The sequence below is a fragment of the Epinephelus fuscoguttatus genome, linkage group LG15 (genome assembly GCF_011397635.1).
Source record: "Epinephelus fuscoguttatus linkage group LG15, E.fuscoguttatus.final_Chr_v1".
Taxonomy (NCBI): Eukaryota; Metazoa; Chordata; class Actinopteri; order Perciformes; family Serranidae; genus Epinephelus; species Epinephelus fuscoguttatus.
Window position 1 is genome coordinate 30,822,838 of NC_064766.1, and position 26,526 is coordinate 30,849,363.

General features: G+C 43.1%; 2 protein-coding genes across 5 annotated transcripts in view; both read right to left on the reverse strand.

The window, feature by feature from the left end:
* Positions 1–7: 7 nt before the first annotated feature.
* On the reverse strand, positions 8–16,798 carry wdr47a (WD repeat domain 47a). Its single transcript, XM_049597720.1, has 17 exons — positions 16,530–16,798; positions 14,342–14,511; positions 13,799–13,882; positions 13,567–13,651; positions 10,746–10,877; positions 10,477–10,653; positions 9,768–10,279; positions 9,548–9,665; positions 6,678–6,859; positions 5,436–5,675; positions 5,285–5,348; positions 4,806–4,963; positions 4,383–4,552; positions 4,109–4,279; positions 3,861–3,992; positions 3,442–3,660; positions 8–2,949 (listed from the first exon to the last, which is right to left on the reverse strand). Exons 2-17 carry the CDS (start codon positions 14,497–14,499, stop codon positions 2,807–2,809), a joined length of 2,745 nt encoding a protein of 914 aa, XP_049453677.1. The 5' UTR covers positions 14,500–14,511; positions 16,530–16,798; the 3' UTR covers positions 8–2,806.
* Positions 16,799–20,515: 3,717 nt separating this feature from the next.
* Positions 20,516–26,526, reverse strand: part of camsap2b (calmodulin regulated spectrin-associated protein family, member 2b) — a 53,279-nt gene continuing 47,268 nt past the window's right edge. For 2 of the 4 annotated variants that reach the window (XM_049597928.1, XM_049597927.1), the window contains exons 19-22: positions 24,653–24,712; positions 23,872–23,987; positions 23,094–23,212; positions 20,516–22,565 (exon numbers count right to left, since the gene is read on the reverse strand). In XM_049597928.1, coding sequence (XP_049453885.1) covers positions 22,266–22,565; positions 23,094–23,212; positions 23,872–23,987; positions 24,653–24,712 — 595 coding nt within the window. In that variant the 3' untranslated portion in view covers positions 20,516–22,265. The remainder of the gene's footprint in view (positions 22,566–23,093; positions 23,213–23,871; positions 23,988–24,652; positions 24,713–26,526) is intronic. The other 2 variants (XM_049597930.1, XM_049597929.1) reach the window with 1 other exon arrangement.

Here is a 26,526-nt window from a genome sequence, read left to right on the forward strand (position 1 = left end):
ACCCAGCTTGTGTAAAAGACACTTTATTGAACGTACCAGCAGTCAGACTTGAGTTAGCTTGAATTAATTTAAGTCACTTTTAAAAACAAGAATTAGAAAGGCTTAATACAAGAGCCACTAGCATTTCAAAAACATACTAATAACTGTACATACATTAACACAACTGAAATAAATACATCTATGTACGTATTAGTTTGGCCTTATTTGTTAAAACAATATATACTATACATTAACGTAAAATATGCATCTTTGTAAGTAAATTAATATCAGAAGACGATGTTAAAAGACAAAGTGCGCATGTAAAATACAAGAAAAGGATGCATATGCCCCGAATACTGGTTCTAAATGAATATCAAAACACCCGTGCGTCCATTCAGATTTCATTGTGCATATGGTTAGACCTTTGCTATGGGCAAAGACTGCCACCTACTGTTGTTATAGTGTTACAGCAGTAGACAAACCAAAGCTTTTGAACACTTACAACTCCTAAACTGAATGCTGGGGCGCTCAACCACAAATCACATTTTCCCTTTGATGCTGACATAGTAACGATCTTCCATTGCAAGCAAGCCATCGCAAGACACTGTAACAGCTTCAGCGCAAAAAACACTGATTTCAAATTTTCAAAACGAATGCACAAGCTAATTATTTTTACACATTTTTGAGTTGTAGCGATGCAGTGGATACGGTAACATTAGACATCAGCACATCCCACAGGGAAGCAACAGCTGACTGATCAACAGATAGTATGACCTCCACAGATTCAGCCTCCTGATAGGGGAAAAAGCTCACTACTGACACACTGAGAAAACATTTTACACCAGAGATTCAACTCGTTTCCTCAAACAATAGCAGCATTACACCAGCTGTAAGAAAATGATATGCAAAAGAAGAAGGAATGTCGGACTTTCCAAGATGGCTTAACAAAATCTGATCTTGAAAAATGACCATATTATCTTTTTTTTGTCTTTGTTTTTTTTTTTTTTTTTTTTTTTACATTTTTGCTATGGAAACTCAAGAAAGGCACCATCATGAACAAAGCACTCTGTCCTGTCTAACCTCAACAACTCCTCAGTGAAAAGGACATGCAGCAACTGACTCGTGTGTAACAAGTGAAGATGTAGGATGGAGTGACAGTGAGAATAATGAATGATCCCGCTGTTTGACCCTCAAGGTGACGACAATCGGCATGACAAATACAATGTGAGTGATGTAAAAGAAAAAAAGGAGACAACATGCAACGTGTGCTTCTGATGTGTCACAGGTTTGTATCCATTTTGGTTTCCTACAGACAGGAGCGAAAGGCTCATTCACCTGCTCGTGTGTCGGTGTATGTGTGTGTATGTGTGTGGGTGTTTTCGAGCTATAAGTGTGTTGAGAGGGTGTGACGGTGTTGATAGTGCAGGAGGAGCTGTGCTGTTTTAGAGCAGTGGTTCCAAACTGGTGGGTCGCGGTCCAAAAGTGGGTCTCAGGTCTGTTCTTAATGGACCGCAAGTTTATTAAAATACACTTTATTTTGACGTATAGTGAATTTCCAGCACAGAGCTTTTAGTTTGAAGTGCCGTTTCCTGCTGCAGAGTGAGTGACTAACGGACAGCTACTTGACAGAGACAGCAAACTAGCTCAACGACATGGCCAAGCGCAAATATGACATTGAATATATTAAACTGTGTGGACCTTGAACTAATGACTAAGGAGAAATCTGGACCCCGTGGCTGGACCAGTTGGGAACCACTGCTTTAGAGGGAATGTGTCTTTAAGAGCCACTTTACAACTGGTATTAACAGCGTGATCAGATTACAAGTGGACAGCACCTAATATAAGTGTGAACGAACTCCAGAACAAAACTTGGGACGCATTTGACCACGTCTATTGTAGTGTAAATGCTATTGTGTCCTGATGCGTCCCTGACAAAGATTACTCCATCAGTGCAGGACTAAGTGTTGTGTGACTGTGCATCATTTTGCCAGTGATATCTCCAGCTGTACCGACACATCCTCTAACATGACTAGCGAGCAGCTAGTGTGGATGTAATACCCGTGTGCAGGGCCCTTAAACCTTCTAGCGCAGGGGTTGGCAACCTTAAATATCAAAAGAGACATTTTTGGTCAAAATAAAACAAAAAAACCCAGCCTATTCTAGTCTAAATCAGTCTATCAACATTACTAATAGGTCTAAGTGAGCATTCATTAATATGTTTTAGCTTAGAAGGCTACTCTGCAGTGATCTGTTGATGATTGCTTGGTACTTTAACTTTGTAGCATTGGCTGTGAAAGCAAACAAATCTGTCCATGCACTATTAATTTCTCTATTTTCCTACGAGACTTAGCTAGGGCGAAACAAGACTAGCCAGTATTGGCAAAATTTAGAGGAAAAAGGAACAAGGCCATAGACATGTGACACACATTTTTGGTGACGAAATGTTAAGACCCTTTTTTCCTTGGTGTATAGGGTACACGTTTTTACCACTGGAGAATATGTGCATCACTTTAGGTCGACGACAATGATAAATGAAATGTTAAAAATAAGCCGATATTATTTTACATATAATTTGTCAAAAGCACGGCGCAAGAGAGGGACTAAATAGCTGCAGCTTGCCTACCCCTGTTCCAGCGTACGTGACGTAGGCAGTAACGAAATCTAACACAAGTGGTCAGCTGCAGGCGCATATACACACACAGGTTTAAGTGGCGATGTGTCTCGGCTGTCCACTTGTGTTCAGATGACTGAAATGAACGTTAATACCAGGTGTAAACAGGCTGTTAGATTTTGACTGGTTCTGTGTGTGTGTGTGTGTGTGTGTGTGTTATGGGTTGTGAGTCCAGAGTGTGACAGTGCGGTCAGCAGAGGACGAGAGGAAGGACAGGTCATTTGTGTGCCATCGACACTGGATCACCTTGTCGCCGTGCTCTCCCACCACGGTCTGAGGCAACTGCTTGGTCAGGTCACCTGGAAACACACACAGGGAATGGAGCTCAGAAAAGCGGATTCAAAACCATGACACATGTTTCACATCTGAAAAACAGAATAGTCAGAATTTGTCCTGGATTGTTCCCATGTGGCCGACATGACAGCAGATCTATAAATACTTTAATGTCAGCGGATGGAAAAGCCCTGAGGGGAAACACCGCCGTGTATGTGTAAAGAAAAAGGCAGTGGGAGTGAAAGGGACAATAAATCTGGCACACGTTAAATAAAGTGCTGAACTCCACAGCGTATTGATAATCTTTCTACAGAACTGCGGACTCCACCTTTAAACAGACTCCACTTTCCATCATTCTTATTTTTATAGACGTTACACACTGAGGGAAGATAGTCTAAATCTTCTCGCTAATGGTCTCGTTTGCTTTTATCGGTCACATAGAGGCGTCAGTGTTGAATCAAGGCTGTTCTATAACCTTGTAGCTGCTTTGATACGTCAGCAGATGAGATGAGACGTACCTTGGAGGTTGGTGACTATGACCTTTGTGTCGTAGGAGCCGGTGAGCAGGTAGTGCGCTCCAGGGGAGAACCTGACGGATCGCACATCACTGGAGTGCGGCCGATACACCTGGACGATTCGTCCTCCTCTGATGTCATACAGCATGCATGCGCTGTCCTCCTGTCCTGTTGCTAGGAGACGGCCACTAGGATCTACTGCTACTGAGGCAACAGGACTGCCTGTGGAGTAAATAGAAAATGGGGTGTAGCTGTGTAAACCAGTACATGATTACCAGTAAAATCCTCCTGCACTAACTGGGAGAATCAGTATTTTCCTATGGAGAGCATCAGCACCTATTATGGAAGATTTCAACATTTGGTGGAGTTGTTTGATCCAAAGATGGAGGTGAAACCTGTAACACACAGGAAGTGAGTCATACCTGAGCCATGGAAAGCAGTTCCCACCACTCGGACACAGCTGGGCACCCTGAGGTCCCAGAAACGCACCGTCTTGTCTTGAGAGCCAGAAGCAATCATCCAGCCTCCCCACGTATACAGAGACAGGATGTGACCTGAAAAGTGACACAAAAATCACACGTCACACACGTTAGTTGCGATCTTTCTCTCTCCACTTCATGTTCTGAGCTCAGACAGACAGATGGACGGGTGAATGAGACAGTCAGTGCACCTGTGTGTCCACTGAGGGCATGCAGACCCTGTCCTCTCTGACAGTCAGTAGTGTAGATGTTACAGTCTCCAGCTCCGGCGCTTATCAAGATGGCTCCTCCACTTTCGGGACCCTCCATGAAGGCCAGGTCTCTGATGGTGCCGTCATGCATGCTGAACTCCAGGTCTGGGCCTAATGGCACAGAGAGACAAACAAAAAGTAGACTGCTAGTGAGATGCTGATACTAACAGACACGTGCCCTCATTTTAGCAAGGAAATATCCCACTGCCTGTACCTGTGGCGTTGCACGTCTCCGCACTGAAAGGTAAAACTTTGACATATTTGTCGTTGGAGCCTGTGGCCAGCAGCTGCCCACAGTGGCTCCAGGCCACGCAGTAGATGGACCCTTTGTGGTGTTTGTTTCGTTTGAAGCGGACAACTGGCGGCTTTGTTGGACTTGAACCACTGAGGAGAGAAGGAAAAAGAAAGGAGAGAAGTGACAAATGGTAGAAGAGAAGATGAGCAAACCTCATCGTGTTCATCATTTGTTTTACATGGTATCTTCAGTGCTTTTCAACCTGGACTCTATTTTCCATGTGTTCGAGTCAATGTGACTGATGGGAACAACAAGAACAGGATGCAGGGTCTTTCTCTTGATAAGAAGAAAAGCCAACGGACAATTGTTTCTCAAAGTTCTTGAGGTGACTGTCCATGTTACCTTGGGTCCAGTGTTTCTGGATAAGCACAGACACGTAGAGTTTTGGAGTTGGATCCCACAGCGTAGAGCGATCCGGACGGGTGAAAGGCGACAGCTCGGATAGCCTGAGTGTCTTCCAGAGAATGCACTGGCACAAACAGGCTTTTAGACTTGTCACCCTGTAAACAGACCCACATATGAAAACATGTCAGTGCACAGATTACATGTAATTAGCAGTGTAATCTACTTTGATCTTCTCTACTCTATGATATTTATACTGTCATGATGCCAGCGTGACATCAGGATATAATCATGTTATAATCTGCTTAGTCAAATGAGAAATTAGCATTTCACTGTTTTGTCTTGTGCTGTGAGGAAAACAATTTTAAAATCAGATCTGAGAATTTTACAAAGTGCCATAAAACCGTTGTTCTGTTATAGTAATATCAGCTAACATGAGGGAAAATGAACAAGTCGTTGTTACTTGTGTGCATACCTACCTCTTTACTTCGGGACAAGGAGCCTGGAGAGTCACCTGGTTGACTTCCTTTTAGTTTCTGCTCACTGCCAAAAAACAAATACCGCAAATCATCAAATTCAATCCTGCAACAAACTCCGGTATAAAAACAAAAAAAGTGATATCCACAGTACCTCTGGGCGATGACAGGGGACTCATTTGGAGGCTGGACGGGGCGGCCCCCCACGGTGCGTTGTGGGGTGCTGCTGAGCACCCCTCCCCCTAGGGTTTTCTCCGGGGTCGCAGATGGAGGGTTGTTATTGTCCTCAGAGGTGGGCGGGTTCCCATTGCCATTGCATTGCTGGGTCAGAGACTTCATGTCCCCCCCTAAATTCTCCATCCCCACATTGAGCTCCTCCAGCTTCTGGATGGACCTAAAGAACACACATACTCATGAACTGTGTCTACAAATCTGTCTTACTTTTGGCCTTTCAACTGGTGGCTGTAGTTCAGTAGAGAGAAAATAGTTCCTACATGAAACTGCTCTCAACAAGGTCTGTGGATTATCTTGAGTAACTGGGTCATGAGTTATAGAAAGAAACACTGCTGTTGAATTTTTCCAAATGCGCCACAGGCCAAGTGCCATCTAGTTCCATTATATTCAAAAGATGGCAGACATCTCTACGGCTGATATCTCCAACACTAGCCAACTCACACCAAAAAAATCTAGACTGATAAACAGCACTACAGGTAAGAGGAGGAATATGTATTTTTGATTTTGGGGTGAACTGTCCCTTTAAACTACAAAGGGCAGCAGATAAAAGAAAACTGAAGTAATGATGTAATTATGCACGGCCACCCTTGTGAATAATGCAGAGGATACAGAGACAGGGAGAGGCTGGGGAAAAGGAGGAACTCTCACGGGACAAATCAAATCATGCTGAAAAAGCAAAAATGAACAAATTTCCATGTCGTTTCTGTCTCAGACTCGACACTAAATATACTCCTGTGGTGGTTTGGGAGCATGTTTCTGTTGGCACCATACATGTTTAGATGCTATTTTTGAGTGGAGTCTGAATCTAATTGTGTCTAAGTAATAAACACGAGATGATGGTCCCACGTGACGTGATGCAGCTGATCACCACAGATGGTGCAGTGTGGACGGAGGCGGGTTTTGGGGGAGGTGTGTGTGTGTCATACTAGGAGAAGCCACATGGGGCTCATCATTATCAGGGCCTTAACATGTCTACCTCTCCATGTCTGACAGCTGCTCCTCTATTGTTCCACGATATTAAAAGCCATGCTGTAATTAACAAGCTCAACTCAGGCGAGCTGCACCGACAGACTGAAGTTTGCCATATGACTTCTAACAGATGTTAGAGACGTGCAATACCTGTCTGACAGGGGAACATTTTAGACATCTCTGCCGTCTGTACCTGTTGAGGAACTTCTCTGTGAGGCTGTGCTGCATGTCGCTGGGCGGGGGCTCCTGCTGGACTCCTCCCTCCAGCAGCATCTGCTGGTACATTTGCCTCTGCTGCTGCTTCTGCTCCAGGTGCTGCTGCACGCGGAGGCGCTGCCGATAGAACTCCTCGTACTTCTCTGTTGAGTCTCGAAGCTGAGGATCGAACATGATACCATTAGAGAAAATATACATGGAATTGGGCTCGGCGATATAATGACTGTGTACAATACATCGATATATTTTCAAGCATGATATAGATTTAGACAACACCGTTTATATCGATTTATATATCCAGCTGTGCTACTCCTCCAGGCGTGAGACTGTTTCGGCAAAAGTGTTTTAAATAGTAAGGTTTTAGCAGAAATACATGTGTTTGGGAAGTGCTGAGCATACGACTGAATAAATGAGACTTGGATTATACTGCATGAGTTGTGTGAGAGTTTGTGAACAGTTTTTCCCTGTAGAGGCGTGCAAGAAAAACAAAATTTTCTACACAAATTAAACATAACACATACAAAACAGTATTCTCACACAGTGAAGCACATTAACATCCGAAGACGGCCACTGCCAACTCCTATCAACACGATTCAAAGCCAGCATTGTGATGAGATGAACCCTACTCCGCCCTGTTCTTCTGTCAGCTCAGGTATTAGAGGAGGAAGGAGGGTGAGACTGATAGCTGAGGACAGGTCACTTCCCCTCTCTGTTCTCTCCTTCCTATCCTGACAATCTGGTGGGAACAGATTTACTGTATGTTTCAGGAGGGGAGAGACACACTGGCGCTGCGCCCGCTCTTGAAAACGGATGGAGGGGCAGAGAGGAAAACAAGAAAGAATGGGTAGGAGGAGTGTGACGGCGAGATCACAGAGGCCCCAAAGTCTGCTTCTGGTTCTGGACTCTGTGTGTCTCTAGGGTGACGGGGAAGGCAGTACAAAGCACCAACTTCACACGGCGCTGCACAAGGGGACCAGAATAGAAGGCATGAGACAGACAGAAATGGATACTGTGTTAACTCTGTGTTTACAAGCAACAGGAGGGCAAGAATGACTCATTCTTGTGGTTAAGCTCCTGGGTGCTTCAGCCACGTGTCTCTGCTGACCTAGAACTAAATCCACCTGGGCTTCCTTTTCTGTTTCTGCCCTGTCAGTCTCCTTTGTTACAGACTGGATACTTAAAACAAACGACCACAATCATTCATTATTAATATAGAAATGTATGCAGCAAGTTGCTCTAAATCTATTTAGATTATCTATATATCTCATCATCTTGTACCTGGTGCAATATTACTACTTTGTTAATGAAGAAAACTTAAAAACGTGATGACTCTGAGTTCTATAATTTCTTAGCAGATTATGAACTTTTGTTTGCAATTAACACCCAGGGCTTAAAATACCACATGCATAGGCACAGTAGTGCACGTAAAACTTGATCTGTACACATAATTCTCAGCTCTACATCCACAGTTGCACGTAACTTGGTACAGAAAATACGTCGTGCAGGGCTGCCATCTCCCACGCAGTGATCGTGAGACTTATGCAATTAACAATTTTCACACTCTATCATGCCACACGTCCATTTTTCTGACGCAGCGAAAAACAAATTAATAACGTTGTGGCACAAAAAGAGGACACACTGACAGAGACAAGACAGGAACAACACAGTAGCACTGAGTAAAACCAACTCAAGCCAGCCGCCGCTTGGATTTGGATTTGGATCTATTACTGCTGTTAAGGTACCGGTACTTGGACTGAATATGCGATGTCAGAGAAGAAGTCCTAAGATGATAAAAACAGTTTCCACATTCTGCTCAAACTGTTCCTATGACCATAAAAATGATTAAGTAGTTTTACAGTTCAGGGAAAGTCAAATTAAATTATACTGGAACACAATGAAAATGTCCTCATTTTTAAATTCTCATAAACTACAAGAATAAATGTTTTCCTTCAGAGGTTTGCAGAAATTTTTACTGTAATCCTGTTCAGGAAGACCCTGACCATGACTACGTAAAATTTGAAATTTTTATACTGTACAATTTTTAAGGATATGAAAAGGAATGTCAGGCCAAATTACTTTAAAACACAGTGATGATTTTCTTCATATTTGAACGCTCATAAAAAAAAAAAAGAACATTTTGCAGCAGTAGATGTTGGATTGCTTTTGACAAAGAAGGACAAATGCATGTAATTTCATGTACACAGAGAAAAGCATTTTGAGCCTTGACATCAGAGATGATGATATCCGTGCAAAGTGTAATTCACACTGAATCAAAAATATGTGCATCATGTTTGCCTGTTCAGATGTGAGTTATGACTCAGAGAAGGAGTCTGAATTGTGATTTATCAGTAGCCCGGGCTACAGCACAATAACTACCTTCCTCCAACACCAGCATGCAGCTGTCCTCTTTGCGTCACCTCCCCAGAGAGACACGCCTGACTGTTTGAAAAGGTTTCCTCTGTCTATTCTTTAAATGAATGTGTGAACAATCTGTACACAGCCATTTCTGACGTGTACATAAAGTGGTGGGACATAATAAAAGCATTCACCACAAACATCTCTCATCCAGGCAGAGGACCTCTGAGCTAAATGGGCCTGAGCCTATCACTCTAAGCAGCCACGTCAGCCTTGTCAGTGACTAGACTGTAAAGCAGACTTGCCGGAGGACAATGACTCAGACACAAACTGAAAACAATTAATGGGAACTGGCCTATATATAGAACCTCAGTGAAGGCAACACCCATTGATGAAAAAAAACAAAACAATGCAAGGACGTAATTAAATCAAGTGCTTGTTCAGTGATGTGTGACATAAAACTAACAAGTTAAAAAGGTCAGCAATGCTCACCTCGTTCCTGTCAACAGAACCATCGGATGGTGCGTCCTCGCCCGGAGCTGAGGCAGGACGCAGGTTCGGAGTGCCACCTGAACTCATCATCTTATCCACAGGTGTGTCTGTCCTCGACCTTTAAAGAGAAAACACACCAGAGCAACAGATTATTAGAGCAGTAGATAAGGGATGGCATCTGTAAAAAACCTCGATGCTGAAACAAAAAAAGGCCACTCACGTCTCAGGGGATTCCTCAAAGATGCTGTGGCAGTCAGAGCTCTCCATCATGAGACTCCTGCTCAGGCTCTGCCCTCCTGCTCCAGGGTAGTGGAAGTTGGCAAACGAGTGGGACATGGGAGAGACCCCTTTACCCGGCACTACCTCCCCGCCACTTGCTCTCTTATCCTGGCCGGACAGCCCGTAAGACAACCCGTCCAACGCCGGGTTCAAGGAGCGTGACATGTAGGTATCGGCGGACTGGGGGCGCCGCAGCGGGGAGGAAGGGTATGGAGATAGTTTGCTGATGAGCGGGGTGAGGAGGTCAGCGTAGCCGGTCTTTGCGGGCTTGACCAAGCGGTCCACGTGGATGTTGAGCTGCTTCTGCTCAAAGGCGCAGGAGAAAACGGTGTGGGAGAGGTTCTGCATCCAGGAGAGCAGGGACAGGTCCAGGTCGTCGCAGCCGTTACCACACAGCATGTCGACACCCAGGAGGACCTCGCTTTCTGTGATCTCCTCGCCTGTCGCCTTGCTCTGCACAAAGACATCCAACAAATTACAGATGTCTCCAACACTCCGCAATTAACACCAAAACAATTTAGACTGATAAACAACACTACAGGTAGAGGAAGAGGGTGAACTGTCCCTTTAATCGTCTGCAAACATGACACCAACCCTTCTGTAAACTGGTTCAGACCTCAGTGTTTATGTTTGGTTCTAGTGGTTCAGACCTGGCAGAACTCCACGCAGCACTCATAGAGGACTCCTTTGAGCATCAGCTGGAAGAGTCGATCCCTGCTGGCCTTGAATCCAGCCTCGCTCAGCTTCCTGTCGGCAGGGATGAACTCCGCTACCATGGTGCAGGCCTCCTCGAAACACTGCACCCTGGCCGTGCTCGGGTTCCAATCCTGCAGGACAGCAGCAGAGAAATAAGAGATCAGCATACACGTGCACAGTCTCAGCATGCTGCAAAAAAACAGACATATTTTATATAACTTGCCTTGAACTCTGCGTGGTTTGTGAGGCGAGGCAGTGTGAGGAGCAGACACAGTTTGCTGTAGTCATCTTTAGAGGGACAGAACTCCTCCAGGGCATGGAGACACTTAACTGCTTCCTGCATCGTGAACTCCAACTACAAAAAAAAAACAAAAAAAACATGAAATATGTTTCAGATTTTCATAGATGACTGCGTAGAAGTTTCTCCCTGTGCAGCAGAGGTAGAAAAACACGGTACTTTTAAAGAGAGTTTTGTCTCCAGCAGCACACCGGAGGCACAGCTGACTCTTAAATGTCATGAGACCGAAAAACAAAACAGCAGCTTCAATAAAAACATGCACAAGACAAAATTATCCAGAAAAAAGAGGACAAAGCTTTGGGGTTATTCCTCAAATTTTATCCTGCACCACCCCGTAAAGTTGCTGCCAGCACACAATCAATGCCATATCACAGCAGCCAGTACACACCCATCAGCACACCAACGCACTGATGTCCACAGATGTCCAAAGAAGTCTGAGCTAATCCAGTTAATAGGACACGATGGCTCTGGCACAGTGTCACGAGCTGCATTCAGAGCTCTGCCGTGGGACATCTGGCCCACAGCTAGGGCATGAATAGAAAAGAAGAGATCTGAATATAAGCATGTGTGAATAAAACTGACTGTGTGTCAGATCTACTGATGTGTTTGATAATTTATTATCAGGGATGCACTGATTGTGGAATTCTGGACTGTTAGCGATGGTTATAACAATTTGGCCGATAGCCAGTGCCGATACTGATGTTTTTTTTTATTGTTGATTGTGGTTTTTGTTGTCATTTATCCCCCAGTTGTGTGTATATATTTATTAAACAACCTTTTATATGATCATGGGGCCGAACATGGGCCTCTTTACAAAACAAAAATGAGCCTCTTAGGAGAGCCTTCCGATTCCCTGGGCCTCCTCTTCCGAATAATAATGATAAGAAAGAGACAAAAAAAAAAACCCCATAAATAACCAACACAACATTTAGCCCACATACAACTGATGCAACACAACAGATAAGTACACTGGCATCTGTGTTTGTAATCATACAAACACCTAGATTTGATTCTGAGTCGTCTAGCTTCTGCAAGCATTGATGACAAGATGGCCAAGATGATCAACGTCAATATAAATAATAATAATAATACATTGTATTTATGGGCGTCTCTCATGACACTCAAGGTCACCTAACCTTACAGGCAAAGATAGAGAAAATAACAGCAGATTAAAAAGGTCAACAAGGTGAGGAATAAAGTAACATCAAAGAAATAACTAAATAATAAAACAGTAGTAACATAACAACAAATACATAGTGAGTCAGACTGAATAGGCTCTTTGAAAGAGATGAGTTTGAGGCGGGATTTGCATGTGGAAAGACAGTTGATGCTACGAATGTCCGGTGGGAGGGAGGCCCAGAGGTCGGGGGACAGAGTGGCTGAAGGCTCTAACACCCCATGGTGGTCGGGCGGGCTGGCGGGACAGTGAGGTGGATGGAAGAGGAAGACCTGAGGGGTCGTGAAAAATGCTGAAGACCCCTGCATAATCTTACTCCTCACCTTTAAGGCCGTCTACAACCTAGCTCTGCAGGGGTCTTCAGCATTTTTCACAACCCCTTAGCTACATGAGAGATGGAGCAGGGACCCTCTACTACATATATTGTATAAAATGAGTTGTACATAAAACTAGTTAGATGTTACTAATATTATCTTGGATTCATATTGTGTGTGAAGAATCTTAAATCAAAACATAAATTAAATTACTAAAATTTGGTGGCCCCCCTGCAGTAACTCTGAGGACCCCCTAGAGGTTGTGGACCCCCTGTTAAAGACTTAGGTCATTATGCATTTGTTTTGGGGACATTTCTGCACCACAGAGAAACATTCAGTCATGTCCAGGTAAAGCTGCTGACAAGCCTCTGGGTGAATTTCATTCTCCAGCTACTATTTTTAAACCCCTCTGATCCCACATCGTCATCTCTTATGTGTCATTCAGTAACAAGATTTTGGATTGACATGTCATTACTGAGCTACGACCCCATAAAGCAAATACTTATACTTATAACAAGACGCAACCTGCTTGTTCCCACAGATTAAACTGACGACAGTGGAGCAGAAAACATCTTACTTTTGGATTTCACCTGAATCAATTTGGATTTTTGTGCATATTTATGCACATCTTAATATACAAGTACATTTTTGTGTTGAGAAAAACCATACTAGTTTCTATTTCTTGCTGTTACTGTTGCTACTGGGTCATTCATTCTTTCCACTGTGACAAAAACAGAGAGGGGGCAGCAGATGGCCACACTTTTTTTGCCTTTTGACCAAATCTTCTGTGGGCAGGAAAATCACAGGTGAACAGATAAATAATGATGGTTTACTCTAACATGGCCAGTCGATGAAGTTGTATCAGAGGCGCACATAAACAGCTTAATCCGGATAAATCCTTGACCGCAGCGAGGCCAATAGTCACGTCACTCCTTGCATGCAAATGCAGCCACTGCTGAGCGCACACACACACACGCAACCTGCCTTCTCCTCCCTGCTCTCTGTCAAAGATCGTGAGGCTTACAGTTTCAAACTACACGAGCTGAACACTGTTTGCTTCTCGTCTTGCCTTTGAGATTGAGCCGACTTGTTTACTACCATGACAACCGGTGACAGTCACTGGGAGGACAAAGCAGCGCTGTTACAAAATCTATTCATCAGGATGAGAATTCAAGGCCGTGTTGTCACTTAGGAGGCTCAGAGAACACTATAAAAACACTGATTATTAGTACATTTACAACGTTTAGTGACTCACATGCTGTGGCTCGTCTTCTGCAGACATGGCGTTATTTACACACAGAGCCTCCAGAAACTTCTGCTTCAGGATGATGTAACGAAACCTGTGGACACGACAGCTGATATTAGAAGACGTCACACTTAGAGAAGCAAGCGGTGATGCTGTTTGTGTCTAATTTAGCAGCTGTAGGCTACCCCAGCGTCAAGGAAGGATGCATGAACCTGAACATACCAACACACAGTGAACTCACCTTTTTCTGTCAAACTTATCCATGCACTCCAAAGGCTGAATAAACTGCAGGACCTCGTCCCATTGGCCATCAAGCACCAACTGCCTGAAACAGAATTGACCTTGTTGAATCTATGCCACCAAGAATTTAGGCAGTTCTGAAGGCAAAGGGGGGTCCAACTCAGTACTAGCAAGGTGTTCCTAATAAAGTGGCCAGGTAAGTGTATATAACTGAACATTTCCAGAATCTCTGACTCCCTAATTGCTGTAGTATTTTCTTAATAAGGTGTACTACGACGAGGTGAGACACATTTCACACTAGGTGAAATATCAAAATGTATTTAAGACTCAGGCTGAGTAGAATTACAGACCACACACAGTTGGCTGGCTTTCAAGGGAGCACTCACCTCTCCAACAGCAGTGCAGTGTTACAGTATCCCAAATGAAAAAGGACACTATCAGAAACACTAAACTTATTATGACTGGGACAGTTGCCCGTTGTTTCTGCCTTATAGTAGGAACCTTTCTGGAGCTGCAACCTGAGACCACACCTGAGTTCATTTACCTGAGAAAGAGCATGTCGTCTGAGTAGAGCCCATTGATGACGCCGCTCTCCTTCTCCAGGGCCAGCATGCTGATGTGCAGCTTCCTGGAGTTGAGAAAGTCCAGGATCACCTTGATGATCTCCACCTCCTTCACATTTATGGTTTCCTCCGCTGTCATGGTGACGACGGGCTGCAAATAACAAGGGCAAAGAAGCAAAAATACTAATTAAACTACACATGAAGAAGGCCTTTAAAATGCAGATGTTTAAAGGAACAGTGTGTAGAATTTAGTGGCATCTAGCGGGGAAGATTATAGATTGCAAACAGCTGGAACTTCTCCCATGTGCCGAGCATGAACTCCCATTCAGGATTCCTTCAGTGTTCATCGTTCAGGAGGTTTTTAGCAGAAGCTCTACCTCTCCAAAACAAATGAACCCAGTGATTATAACAGGTAAAAACACCAGGACCAGTTTCACACGAGTCCGGCTCATCTGTGACAAGCACCTTTTTCTGTGATAGCTTAAGATCCAGACATTCGGGAGGTTTTTTACTGAGAGCTGAATTATTCGCAGAGATCGCTTCCTCTTCTAGTGAGTCAAACCGGCAACAACACTGACTGAAGCAGTTTCATGTTACAAATCTGTGTTTTTCTGACACTGTTGTGGCCGATGCGAAAACACGAATTGCCCTTTCGAGAGCCAGCGTTCAGTTTGTCCATTCTGGGCTACTATAGAAACATGGCAGTGTACATGATGGACTCCTTGAACAAGGACCAATGTAAGGTAAGGAAAACACAATGATTCTTCTTTTCAATTGATTATACACTGAAGAAAACATACTAATTATATTATATTTAATTTCTGCCAATATATCCCCCTTAATCCTGCACACTGGACCTTTAAGTGAAGCTGATCTGGCAATGACTGGAGGACTGTGGTTAGACTGGAAAGCTCTTAAATATGCACGTGTGGAACTGAATGCAGTCAAAATGAAAAGTAGTAAACAGCCTCTAATGCATGTACAGTAATCTATCTATCCATAATTACACATCAGCAGCTCCAAAACTAGTTTTGCTTTCATGTCCAGGAAAAAACAACAGAAGAGACTAAGCATCCAAATTAGGGATGCACGATAATATTGGCATGTCATCGGCCGATAATGGCTTTCAAATGAACTATTGGAGTCAGTCAACATGCTGACAGTATCGGTCATCGATATTGGCCAATACCAGCTTTAAAATGGACAATCAGAATCAGCCAACATGCTTTTTCTTAATTTGCACAATAAATAAATATCATATACCCTGAAAACCACTGTATTTCATGTACGTATCTGCTGGTGGGCCATCACGATAATCTCACATCACCTCTCAAACTGCTAAGGTGTCCAACCTGACAACCATGTAGCCTGTTATGATTTGCAACAAACTCTTGTTTGCATGTTAAATTTATCTTCAGGCTACACCTGGTCAGGTAACCTGGTGGTGGTACCCAGATGGACTGATCCTCTGAGATATTGCAGCTATATCAGCACTATCCAGGATCATACAACTGACTGTTTTAATATAATAGGAGTCCAGCTTTTTCTTAATCAGATGATCCAACAGTGGGAGAAGTGTCTGCAGCATGTTGGTCTTCAATCACATTCAACTAGGATGTCACAGACAACAGAGGTAGATGAAACAAGACTTAGCTTGACAGGATGTACACCCCTCCACATGTGTTTACACAGGACAGAATAACCTCTGATATTATTGTCATGACAGTAACTAGCCTCTAATGGATGTACAGTTATCTGTCTATCAACAGTACACATTAGCAGCTATAAAACTAGCCATGAAGCAGTTTTGCTTACATGTCCTGACAGACACCAGCACTGCAGTCCTGCTAAGCTAGCATGAGAGATGGTTAGCTAATAACACTGGCACTAAGCCCCAAGTCAAACAGCATAAGAAGCTTAGGCTACTTGTTAGCTTTACATAGCTTCTGAATTTAACGACCGGATTACAGCGAAACCAACAAACAGCTAGTTACCGTTAGAGCTCAAGGAAAGCGGGCTAATTTAACCGTTGGTTGTCGGAGGAGGGGGCTGAGCAGCTAGCCAGGCCGAGGGGAGAGGAGGCATCATCCGCTAGTTAGCTGCACGGGCGGGGTGCGCACTGACAGCTCCCCCAACAACAACACAAATCTGCCTGCGTTTAAAGCTCACCTGTGTCTATAAATACATGAGGTGGAAGAAAACGGTCCCCACGGGTGTCTCCGCGCTGTTGACAGACGCTGTCACGACGAGTGCGGCTCGGTATTGTGGGTGGTGTTTGTCCTGCCCGGCTGGCTGTCCCTCCTCCTCCGTGTATGACTGTGTCCCCTCCCTGCTGGATGTGTCTCTGCCGCTCCGCTGCGGTCTGCTGCTACTGCTGCTGCTGCCCAGCCCTGCTGCTGGTGCTGCCTGCTGCCTGCTGCCTGCAGGAGCACCGCCTCCCTCCAGCCCTCCACACTAAACTTCACATCAGCTGCAGCAACAATATGATACACACATCAAATACATAAATATTGTGAGGGGAGATGGAAAATGAAACAGTGGCGTACATAGAGGTTGACATGGGGCCCTTTTCATCTTATCTGCAAAAGACTCTTCTGACTTTTCTGTGGAATAATGCATTCACCTAAATAAAAAACATTAAAGGTCCAGTGTGTAGGATATCTTCCTGAAACTTTTGTTTTAATTTTTCCTATTTATTTGCGATCAGTGGGATTCATACTTAAAGGGATAGTGCACCCCAAAATGAAAATTCAGCCATTATCTACACTGTGCTCATGTGTGCGCTTGTGCGAGACCGTGAGACTTGGGCACCGTGTTCATGTGTGTTCACGTGCTTTCGCTGGTGTCCCACACAAGCGCACACACCTGAGCGTGGTCCAGAGAGAGGCAGTCAGAGCTACAGGCTACAATGAGGCTAAAAACAGAGTTCAAATGAGGTTTTTCCAAACAACTTTTATGTCGGGGCTTCAGGACACTTGGATCACTACGGACGAGCAGTATGGAGATATTCTGTGGTTTCAATTATGTGTTTTTGGACATTTGAATCTGGGGCACCATCAGCCTCCATTAGGTGGAGTTGTGTTGCTACCCCTTCTCTTCTTGGATCTCCGCAAGTGTTGTGAGGACTCTAAAACTTCACCTGAGCCTCCCTTGGCATAAGGGTGAGTAGATAATGGCTGAATTTTCATTTTTGGGTGCACTATCCCTTTAAGTATGAAAAATCAAGCATTAGCCCCTTTTCCACTGCAGGAACTTTTTTTCATTACCCGGGATTTTGAAAAACCTTGGTGTGTTTGCACCGAAATGACCAAGACACACTTGCAGCTTTCCGCACCTTAATACCAGTGTGGCTGCAAACTTTATTTCAGTTTTACAAGCTTAACATGTGTGTTTTGATCATTTGGAGAATGGAGCAAAAGAAGAGGAGTTACGAGAAGTGGACGAGGTCCAGGCTATTTTGAGCTTATTTGCCGAGGAGAACATTCAGTGGGACTTCAACCACTTATCCGAAGCGGGGTCGTGGGGGCAGCAGGCTGAGCAAAGTACTCCAGACGTGCCTCTGCCCAGCAACGCTTTCCAGCTCCTCCTGGGGGACCCCAAGGCTTTCCCAGGCCAGACGAGATATATAATCCTTCCAGCGTGTTCTGGGTCTGCCCCGGGGCCTCCGACCAGTGGGACGTGCCTGAAACACCTCTAACAGGAGGCACCCAGGAGGCATCCTGATCAGATGCCCGAACCATCTCAACTCACCCCTTTCCATGCAAAGGAGCAGCGGCTCTACTTCGAGCTCCCTCTGGGTGTCTGAGCTCCTTACCCTATCTCTAAGGCTTAACTTAATTTACACCAGGAGAACATGCAAACTCTGCACAGTGTTTGAACCATGGTCACTGTGCTGTGCCAGACTGTTGTGGTGACGAGAGAGCTGAGCCAGAAGGCCAAGCTTTTAATTTACTGGTCCATCTACGACCCAACCCTCACCAATGGTCTTGAGCTCTGGGTAGTCACCGAAAGAATGAGATCGTGGATACAAGTGGTTGAAATGAGTTTCCTTTGAAGGGTGGCTGGGTTTAGTCTTGGAAATAGGGTAAGGAGTTCGGAGTAGAGGCACTGCAACTTTGCTTTGAAAAGGGCCAGCTACTTTGCAGAATTAGATTATCAATGCAAATATATGATGAACTTAGCCCCACCTTCACCAGCTGTAACATTAGTGACACTTACACATAAATGCATCACTAATTGTAATCCAGTGATGTCACAGATATTTATTCTGACATGAGCTATACTGCATAATGAATACTTTTACCTTTGGTTCTTTAAATACATTTGGATACTACTTTTAAGAGAGTGACACTGTCTTCCAAAAAAGCTGGAAGAAATGTTTGTAAGCTGTTAGTGCTCTGTATGCCTGTGGTGTCTTGTCCTCATTAGCACAGACCTTCTGTGGCCCCTCAGTGGAAACTATTCTGTCACAGCCAAAAAGGTTTTTTAACCCCTGCCCGTTAGTTTTTGTGCACAACATTGGTCTAATTTGCATTATGAAATATATAATTTTCACAGTCCATAAATATGACATCTATTAAACATTTGTATAAATAATATCTAAGACTTTCTGGTGATATTTCCAAAAACATCATATTAGAGCCTGAACTATTTTGAGTCTAATCACTTCTGAACATTGACAAACATTTTGATAAAGATCCCCTCTTATCTGTTTATCAGAGAATTGATACCAAGATATGTAAGTTGACATTTTATAGTTGAAAAATAACCCTAACACAGAAATGATTACAATTTCAAATCACCATTTCAAATGATGTACTGAAAACGATTTCTAAATGACCTCAAACATGCCTTTGACATTTCTGTCTGCCATTTAATTATCAGCCGACATAATTCTGATACCAATATATCTACAATAAGCTGATACTGGCTGATATATGGGCCCAGCTGATATATCCATCTATAAGAATAATATGATGGATGTGGTGGATAAAGTGCAAAGTTTCTTATTAACTCCATGTTTTATTTAACTGCCTCAGTGAAGCTTCATTAGTCTGGATGAAAATACACACGGCTACAAATAATGACTATGATGATGATAATAGAGTTGCATAGTAACTAGATTTTTTTTATAAACTGTCTGTGTGAGTCCCGCTGATGGTCTCTGTTTGTGCAGCCTACACAACACAGTGATGATAATCAAGATGATACGAGCAGGTTTTATTTACTTAGCTCTTTGCATCAATAAGGGGGAGTGATTTTATTTCAGAGAGTAAACCGAACAGCATTAAAAGAATACTTAAACCACACATGATCTTTTGGATATTAATAACTCATGCATGCCTTCTCTGTCTCTCCCTGTCTTTATGTATCACTGTCATATGGATTACTGTAAATTTATTATGTTGATCTGCTCTGTACACACAACATCTATTGCACATCTGTCCGTCCTGGTAGAGGGATCCCTTCTCAGCTGCTCTTCCTGAGGTTTTGTATCATTTTTTCCCCGTTAAAGGTTTTTTGGGGGGAGTTTTTCCTTACCCGCTGTGAGGGTCCTAAGGACAGAGGGATGTCGTACACTGTAAAGCTCGCTGAGGCAAATTGTGATTTGTGATGTTGGACTTTACAAATAAAATTGCATTAAAACTAAGAATGCAGAAATGGATAAAATCCTGGATAAGTGAGAGTAAAAAGGGGGCCACATTTAACAACAGCAAAACTATATCAAATTATCTCTAATCCAAGTCTGATCTCAAAACTCTTAAACTCATCTTAAACTCATGCATTTTAGTTAAACCTCAGTATTTGAAACACTTTCACATAAAAAGACCCAATGCATGAGCAGAGGTCAAATGCATGCACTTGCCCAGGTGCACTACTACTATATGTAAGTGTTTTGAATAGTAAGGTTTTAATGAGAATGCATGTGTTTGGAAAGTACTGAGCATCCAACTGGATAAATGAGACTGGGATTTTACTGTACGACTTTGTGTTAGTTTTGCCGTGGTGAAACATGGCCCCCTATGATTTCAATTCATTAGGAACTGTCTCACTTCTTGTATTCATTGTTTACTGTTGACGCGTGTGAGAAAAACAGCGTTTTCTTCACAAATTCACTGTAACACAGGGTGATTAACTTAGATACAAATGATCATTTTGTAGTTGAAGTGTTCCTTTAATATCAGTTTAAATGAGGCTATTTTCATCATCATCACACTTGAATCGAGATAGAGATGTGAAATGAGACACCATGAATACTGTTGATAGCTGGCATTTTAATAAAGCTCAAAGTAATAGAAAAAAAAATCCATGAACAGTTTAGCATATTTAGTAAATTGAAAAGAAAATGAATTCAAGAGTTGGAAAAAAAAATACTATGATTTCCTCAGTATACTTAATGGATTTCATACAACACAACAATAAAGCCTCGTTGAGACTTTGCATACCTTGCCTTTGCTTTCAACACACTTCCTTCAACATGCTTCATGAGCACACACCTCTGACAAGTCAATGTCATTACAAAAAATACTTCTATATGCCAAAAATATATCTGTACAGTGTCAACACATACTGAAGGAACATGTGATAAAAAAAAAATATGTAAAAGTAAAGTAACAAGCATGACAGTCTTGAATGACTTAACGACAGTGGGCGGGGTCTTGAAGTGCTATCAGACGTGAATTCATTTATTTACAAGTGTGGACTACTTTGGGCGTCATCAAGATCTAATAGTTAAGACAATACCCACGTTAAAGTGGCATTTGAGCATCTGTTAGTTCAAACATGGTCAGTGGTGATTATTTAAAATACTCTTAAATTGCACAGACAGATGACACAGCGTGGGATGTCCGTCTATTCTACCGCTAATGATCGTCTTATCAGTGATGCGTTGGATCACACTTTTTGCATTTGTAACACATTTAAAGGCCCCAAACGACGACATACGTACTGATACACACACGTGATAAATTATAAAAGCTACTCAAAAAGCTACTACAAGCGGACTCGTTCATTTCGAATGGATCTGCCATCATATACAAACTAATTTAACTTATATACGCACAGTATATTATGTTTCTCTGGATAAAATCTAAGACGCCTTTTTAAAATATTCTTCAAAGCATTATCAAAATGAAATAAATTAAGAGTCTATTGCAGGTGCTTTCCAGAATTGTTTCATGGTACTCCATATGCTCAACACTCTCATCATTTCACACTTTTGGAAAGTAATTGCAATCACCAACTGAGGTATTTTCCTCACTCGTCTTGGCACTTCAATATACACACACATACACAAAATTGAACTGTTTTTCAGTCACATGTAAAAAAACAAAAACATGCCTGTGTAGCAGCAAAACGGTCATCAAAAATGCTGCCTCTATCTGATCACAGATCAGACAGGCCACCCTTTTAACGACCTGGGCTTGCCGGGGGGCGTAATCTGATCCCAGACCTGTGAGTACACACAACCTCTCCTGTATCACAACAGACTGTTTCAACAGGCGCTGACAAAATGACACCACAGCGCATCCATATGACACAAAACAAGCATAAGGCCACGCATGATCAACTTATAGAAACCAAACTGCCTCTGTCTGAGGCGTGACATTCAGTGCTTCAGTGGTTCAACTAGGTAAGGCATTGGTCCGCCTATTGTTTTCTTCTCTTTTTTGGCACATGAGAACATTGATACACATGCTGACACGTACACACTTGTGCCCGTTTAAGCAGTCCAGAGCGCAACAGTCAGCTCCGTGACAACAACGTCTGTGAGGCCCACTCGTGTTCTACATTCCAGTTGTGATTTATTACAGTGGGACCGTGTGTCCTTTTAATGATGAAGTAAAATCCACAAATTTGTCTGTGTTCCTTCCAGAGAAGCAAATCTTGCCCTGCCATCTTGCGCTACTTAGTGTGCAGTTTTTTGGGCGTCCCCTGCTTCTTGGTTTGCCACAGGTGGCTGGTGATGGTGATGGCGTCCACGCTGGCGGACATGGTTTTGGCTGGGATCTGGCTGAACTGCTTCCTGTCTGAGTTGTACTTGTACAGGCCTTCGATCATCTTGGTCGTTATGTTCCTCGGCCCGATGCCAGCCAGTTTGGTGATCTCCTCCGTCTCGGGGCAGTATGTGTACACAGACCTGAACTGGCATCCACCGTCACGGAATAACACCAGGAAGTTATTGGCTTCGGATTTCTCCATTTCCTGCAGAAAACCACAGAGAAAAGTCATTGTTTAGTGCGGAATATTTAAAGGTCCAGTGTGTGGGATTTAGGGGGATATATTGGCAGAAGTGGAATATAATATAAGTATGTTTTCTACAGTGTATAATCACCTGAAAATAAGAATCTTTGTTTTTTCATTACCTCATAATGAGCTGTTTCTATCTACACAGGGAGCGGGTCCTCGTCCACGGAGATTGCCATGTTGCACCACCATTTTCATACAGTAGCCCAGAATGGACAAACCAAATATTGGCCCTGGATAGGGCCATTTGCATACTTGCATTAGCCACCATAGTTAGCAGCCTCTCCGCAAAAAGAGTGTCGGAAAACACTGAATTGTAACATGAAACTGAAGAGGAAGAGACCTCTGCGGATAATTCGGCTCATTGTAAAAACGTCATGAGCAATGAACACTGACGGAGTCCTAACCAAGATAAGCAATCCCCATAAATCCTAAACACTGGACCACTAATGCAGAAAGACACAGACGCATAATTGGAAAACGTACATCAAGTATCTTGTTCTTCTGTCCTTCGTTGACCTTGCCAGCGAGGCAGCAGTGAGCCAGGGCGTTCTGGATGATGTGCTTGTTGGACTTGGCACTGGGCTCCTTGTATAGTTTGGGTCCTGTGGGAAGAAAAGCACAAGCATCAGACTGCAAACATGAAATGTCACGTCATGCTCAGTAGCTGTGTAGATGTTGACAAACTCTATAAACAGTAGGGCTGGGTATCGCTAATCCATACCTTCAAGGTATTGGCTGAAATAACACAGTACCAAGTAGTGCTAAAACTTGTCAAGTCAAGCGTTACCTGCATTCAAAACTTTTTGCACCCAGATCTTGGGGAAAAAAAAAGACTACTTGTATGGTTTTGCTCGCGACCAAGCACTGCAAGCCATTCAAATAAGTCTGAGCATTTGGGTGGAATCAGCTGACAGTAATCATATATCTAGACATCTTAGAAAAGTCATGTCTATTGGAATGGACGGGGGATTTGAACAGGTTGTGCGACGTGTGACTGGCCCACTACTGCAACAGCTACAACCCATACAGCCTGTTTTGTGGTGTCTTCGAGTGCAGTGTATTTGATGTAGCTAGTGGTTTAGCACACAGAGATGCAACCAAATTGTTTGAAAGTATGGCTACACTACACACTTGTGGCGTCTGATAGAAATAAATCCATAAAATGAAAGGATTATTTCAAATGAAGTATTCTATTGGTATTGATATAACGATAGTGGTACAGTTATTTTTTACACAATACACAGCTGGGTGTGTCTTCTACCTGTGTACTCATTGTTGGAGGGAGTGGAGGAGGTGGTGGAGTCATTTTCCCAATCCTTCTCTCCGTTACGACTACCAGTCGAAGGACAGGAAGAAAACCCCTCAGCAGAGTCTGGCCTGGAAACGATCACAATCAAACCAACAAATGACACACACGGACACAAGAACCCACAACACACACGTAGAGGTTGACACACATGAGCATATATGGGGTATGAAAGCGCACGCCGACAGATTGCACAGACAGACATGCACAGAGAGAGAGAGAGAGATGTTGCAGAACAAGGTCAGACGCTGTGACACAATTCTCCAACCCCTGCCTGTTGTCTTGCATTACATCACACTGTACGTACTCCGACGAAGCTGCACAGCGAGAGACAGAAAGGCATGTTCAGCCAAGCAAAGCAAAGTCTCAGTGCTGTCTTTATGGCTACTGTGAGGGATGAGCTCGAGTACTTGTGGGAGAAAACAGCAAACACAGTGGTGAAGCGCAGAGCAGCCAGCAGAGAGAGGAGAGCAAACAGCAGCCTGAGAGCAATACTGCAAGAGGCAGAGAGAGGATACAGAGCAGGAGAACTGAGGCGGAAACATCTCAGCGCACGCCGGTCCCATGTACCTTAATACAGAAGCAAAAACTGCAGTAATGGAATATGTTGAATTATACTGTCTGTCTGCTGTAATGTGAGTCTGCGTTGAAAGAATGTCTAATGAAACACAGGCTAAAGTTACATGGAGCTATTTCTACATGGAGCCACATCCAGTACACTTCATCACTTACTAACCTTCCCTTTCTTTCTTTGGGAGAGCTTAGATAGAACGGGATATGGGATACTCTATTGCCTCTGAGGGACGCATGCAAAATAGAAAGAGAAAGGAGGGAGGGGTACAAAGAGTCGAGAGTGTAAACCTCATAAAAGTCAAGACTTAACAATAAGAGCAAAATGACTTCAACATCAAAACGCCCCATGACATTAAAATCCCAGCAGAGTTTATGACATCTGGGTGTGATGCAGATGAAATATGGGGTGGGAGTGTCTTAAAGTTTTAAAAGTTTAATTGTGGGAGAGCACATCACAGTGGTGGTAATATGTGGATGAATGAATGGTTAACTGCACAAACCACTTCTACTTGAAGAATAAAATACGATTGTAACGAGTTTGAAGAGAAGCTGCACGAAAATGAGATGCATGTTAAGTCTGCTCGTAGTACTATAAGATGTCAGCCAACTTAAATAGGTGACTTTGATTTGGGGATGAGAATGGAGAGGTGGTGAGAGGGCAGAAGATAACAGAACTAAGGTGGTGTTAAGTTCATCAAGTTTTTTAGACAGATCCAACAAGGCAACATGACGATTAAAATTATTAGATACGACCAACCCATCACACAAAAGTTTGTAAAGCAGCACACTGCAGCACAGTTCCCGTTACTTAAAGGAATAGTTCACCCACACAATGACCATTTCAGTATCAATTATTCACCCCGTGTTATGTTGAATTCGTGAAGAAAACATTTTTTTTTCTGCATGCCTCCACCGTAAACGAAGAATCCAAAAAGGAGGAACAATTTTAATGAAATGAAGTCAGTGGGGACCACGTTCAACAACAGCAAAACTATATCAAAGCATCTGTTTACAAACTCTCACACGACTCAAACAGTATAATCCAAGTCTTATTTATGTAGTCATATGCTCAGTACTTCCAAAACACATGTATTTTCGCTAAAACATTTCAGTTTAAAAGAGTCTCACACACGGTTGAGTAGCACCTGAGCATGTGGCTGCATCTCTACTCATGTGGAACTAATGCAGGCAGAAGTGTTTTATATTGTAACATTTTAGTGAAACTGCATGTGTTTGGGACGTACTGAGCAAACGACTGAAAACATGAGACTTGGATTCTGTTTGGAGTCAACCAAACATTAGTCGACCAGAAAGGTCATTAGTCAGCAAGATTTCAGAGGTCGCTTAGTTGCAAAAAACAAAACAAAAAAACAAACAAACTTGAAACTCTATTATGAGCTGCGCCTTGTCAAAATAAATCAAAACCTATATGACTGGACCATGTGGGGATTTAATTTCAAAGGACAGACACAGGAAGTGTCCACGCTCAGCAGTCAGACAGGAGTGACACTGATTTCCAGGGCTGGTACCTGCGGTTATTCCACAGGCTAGTTAATAACATGTCGGGCAGGAAATCCAAAGTGTGGGATCATTTTGAGAAGGTGAAGGACGAACCCAAGGTGATATGTAAACTCATCTTCATTGGTCGACTACAAACATGACGTATCATCTGAAACACGGAAGTAGCTACATGCCCATTAGCCCACAGCGTCATTAACAGGCGGCTCGCTCAGTGTGTGACGTGCACTTGTAGATAAAATATAGGCCTATATTAATGAAGGTTCATTAGTACGGTTTTGTATTTCTCTGTAATGTAGCACAGTGTTAACAATGTTACTGATACTATTCTTTCTCACACCTTTAACTCAAACCATTGTGTTGCCCCACCCAAAATATGTTATTTAATAATTACATTAATATCGTAAACATGCAGGCAACTAGTTAACTAATGGTCCAAAATGACGACTGTTGATCGACAAAGAAAAATCTTAGTCGGGGCAGCCCTAGAGTACACTGCCAAGTTGTGTGAGAGATTGC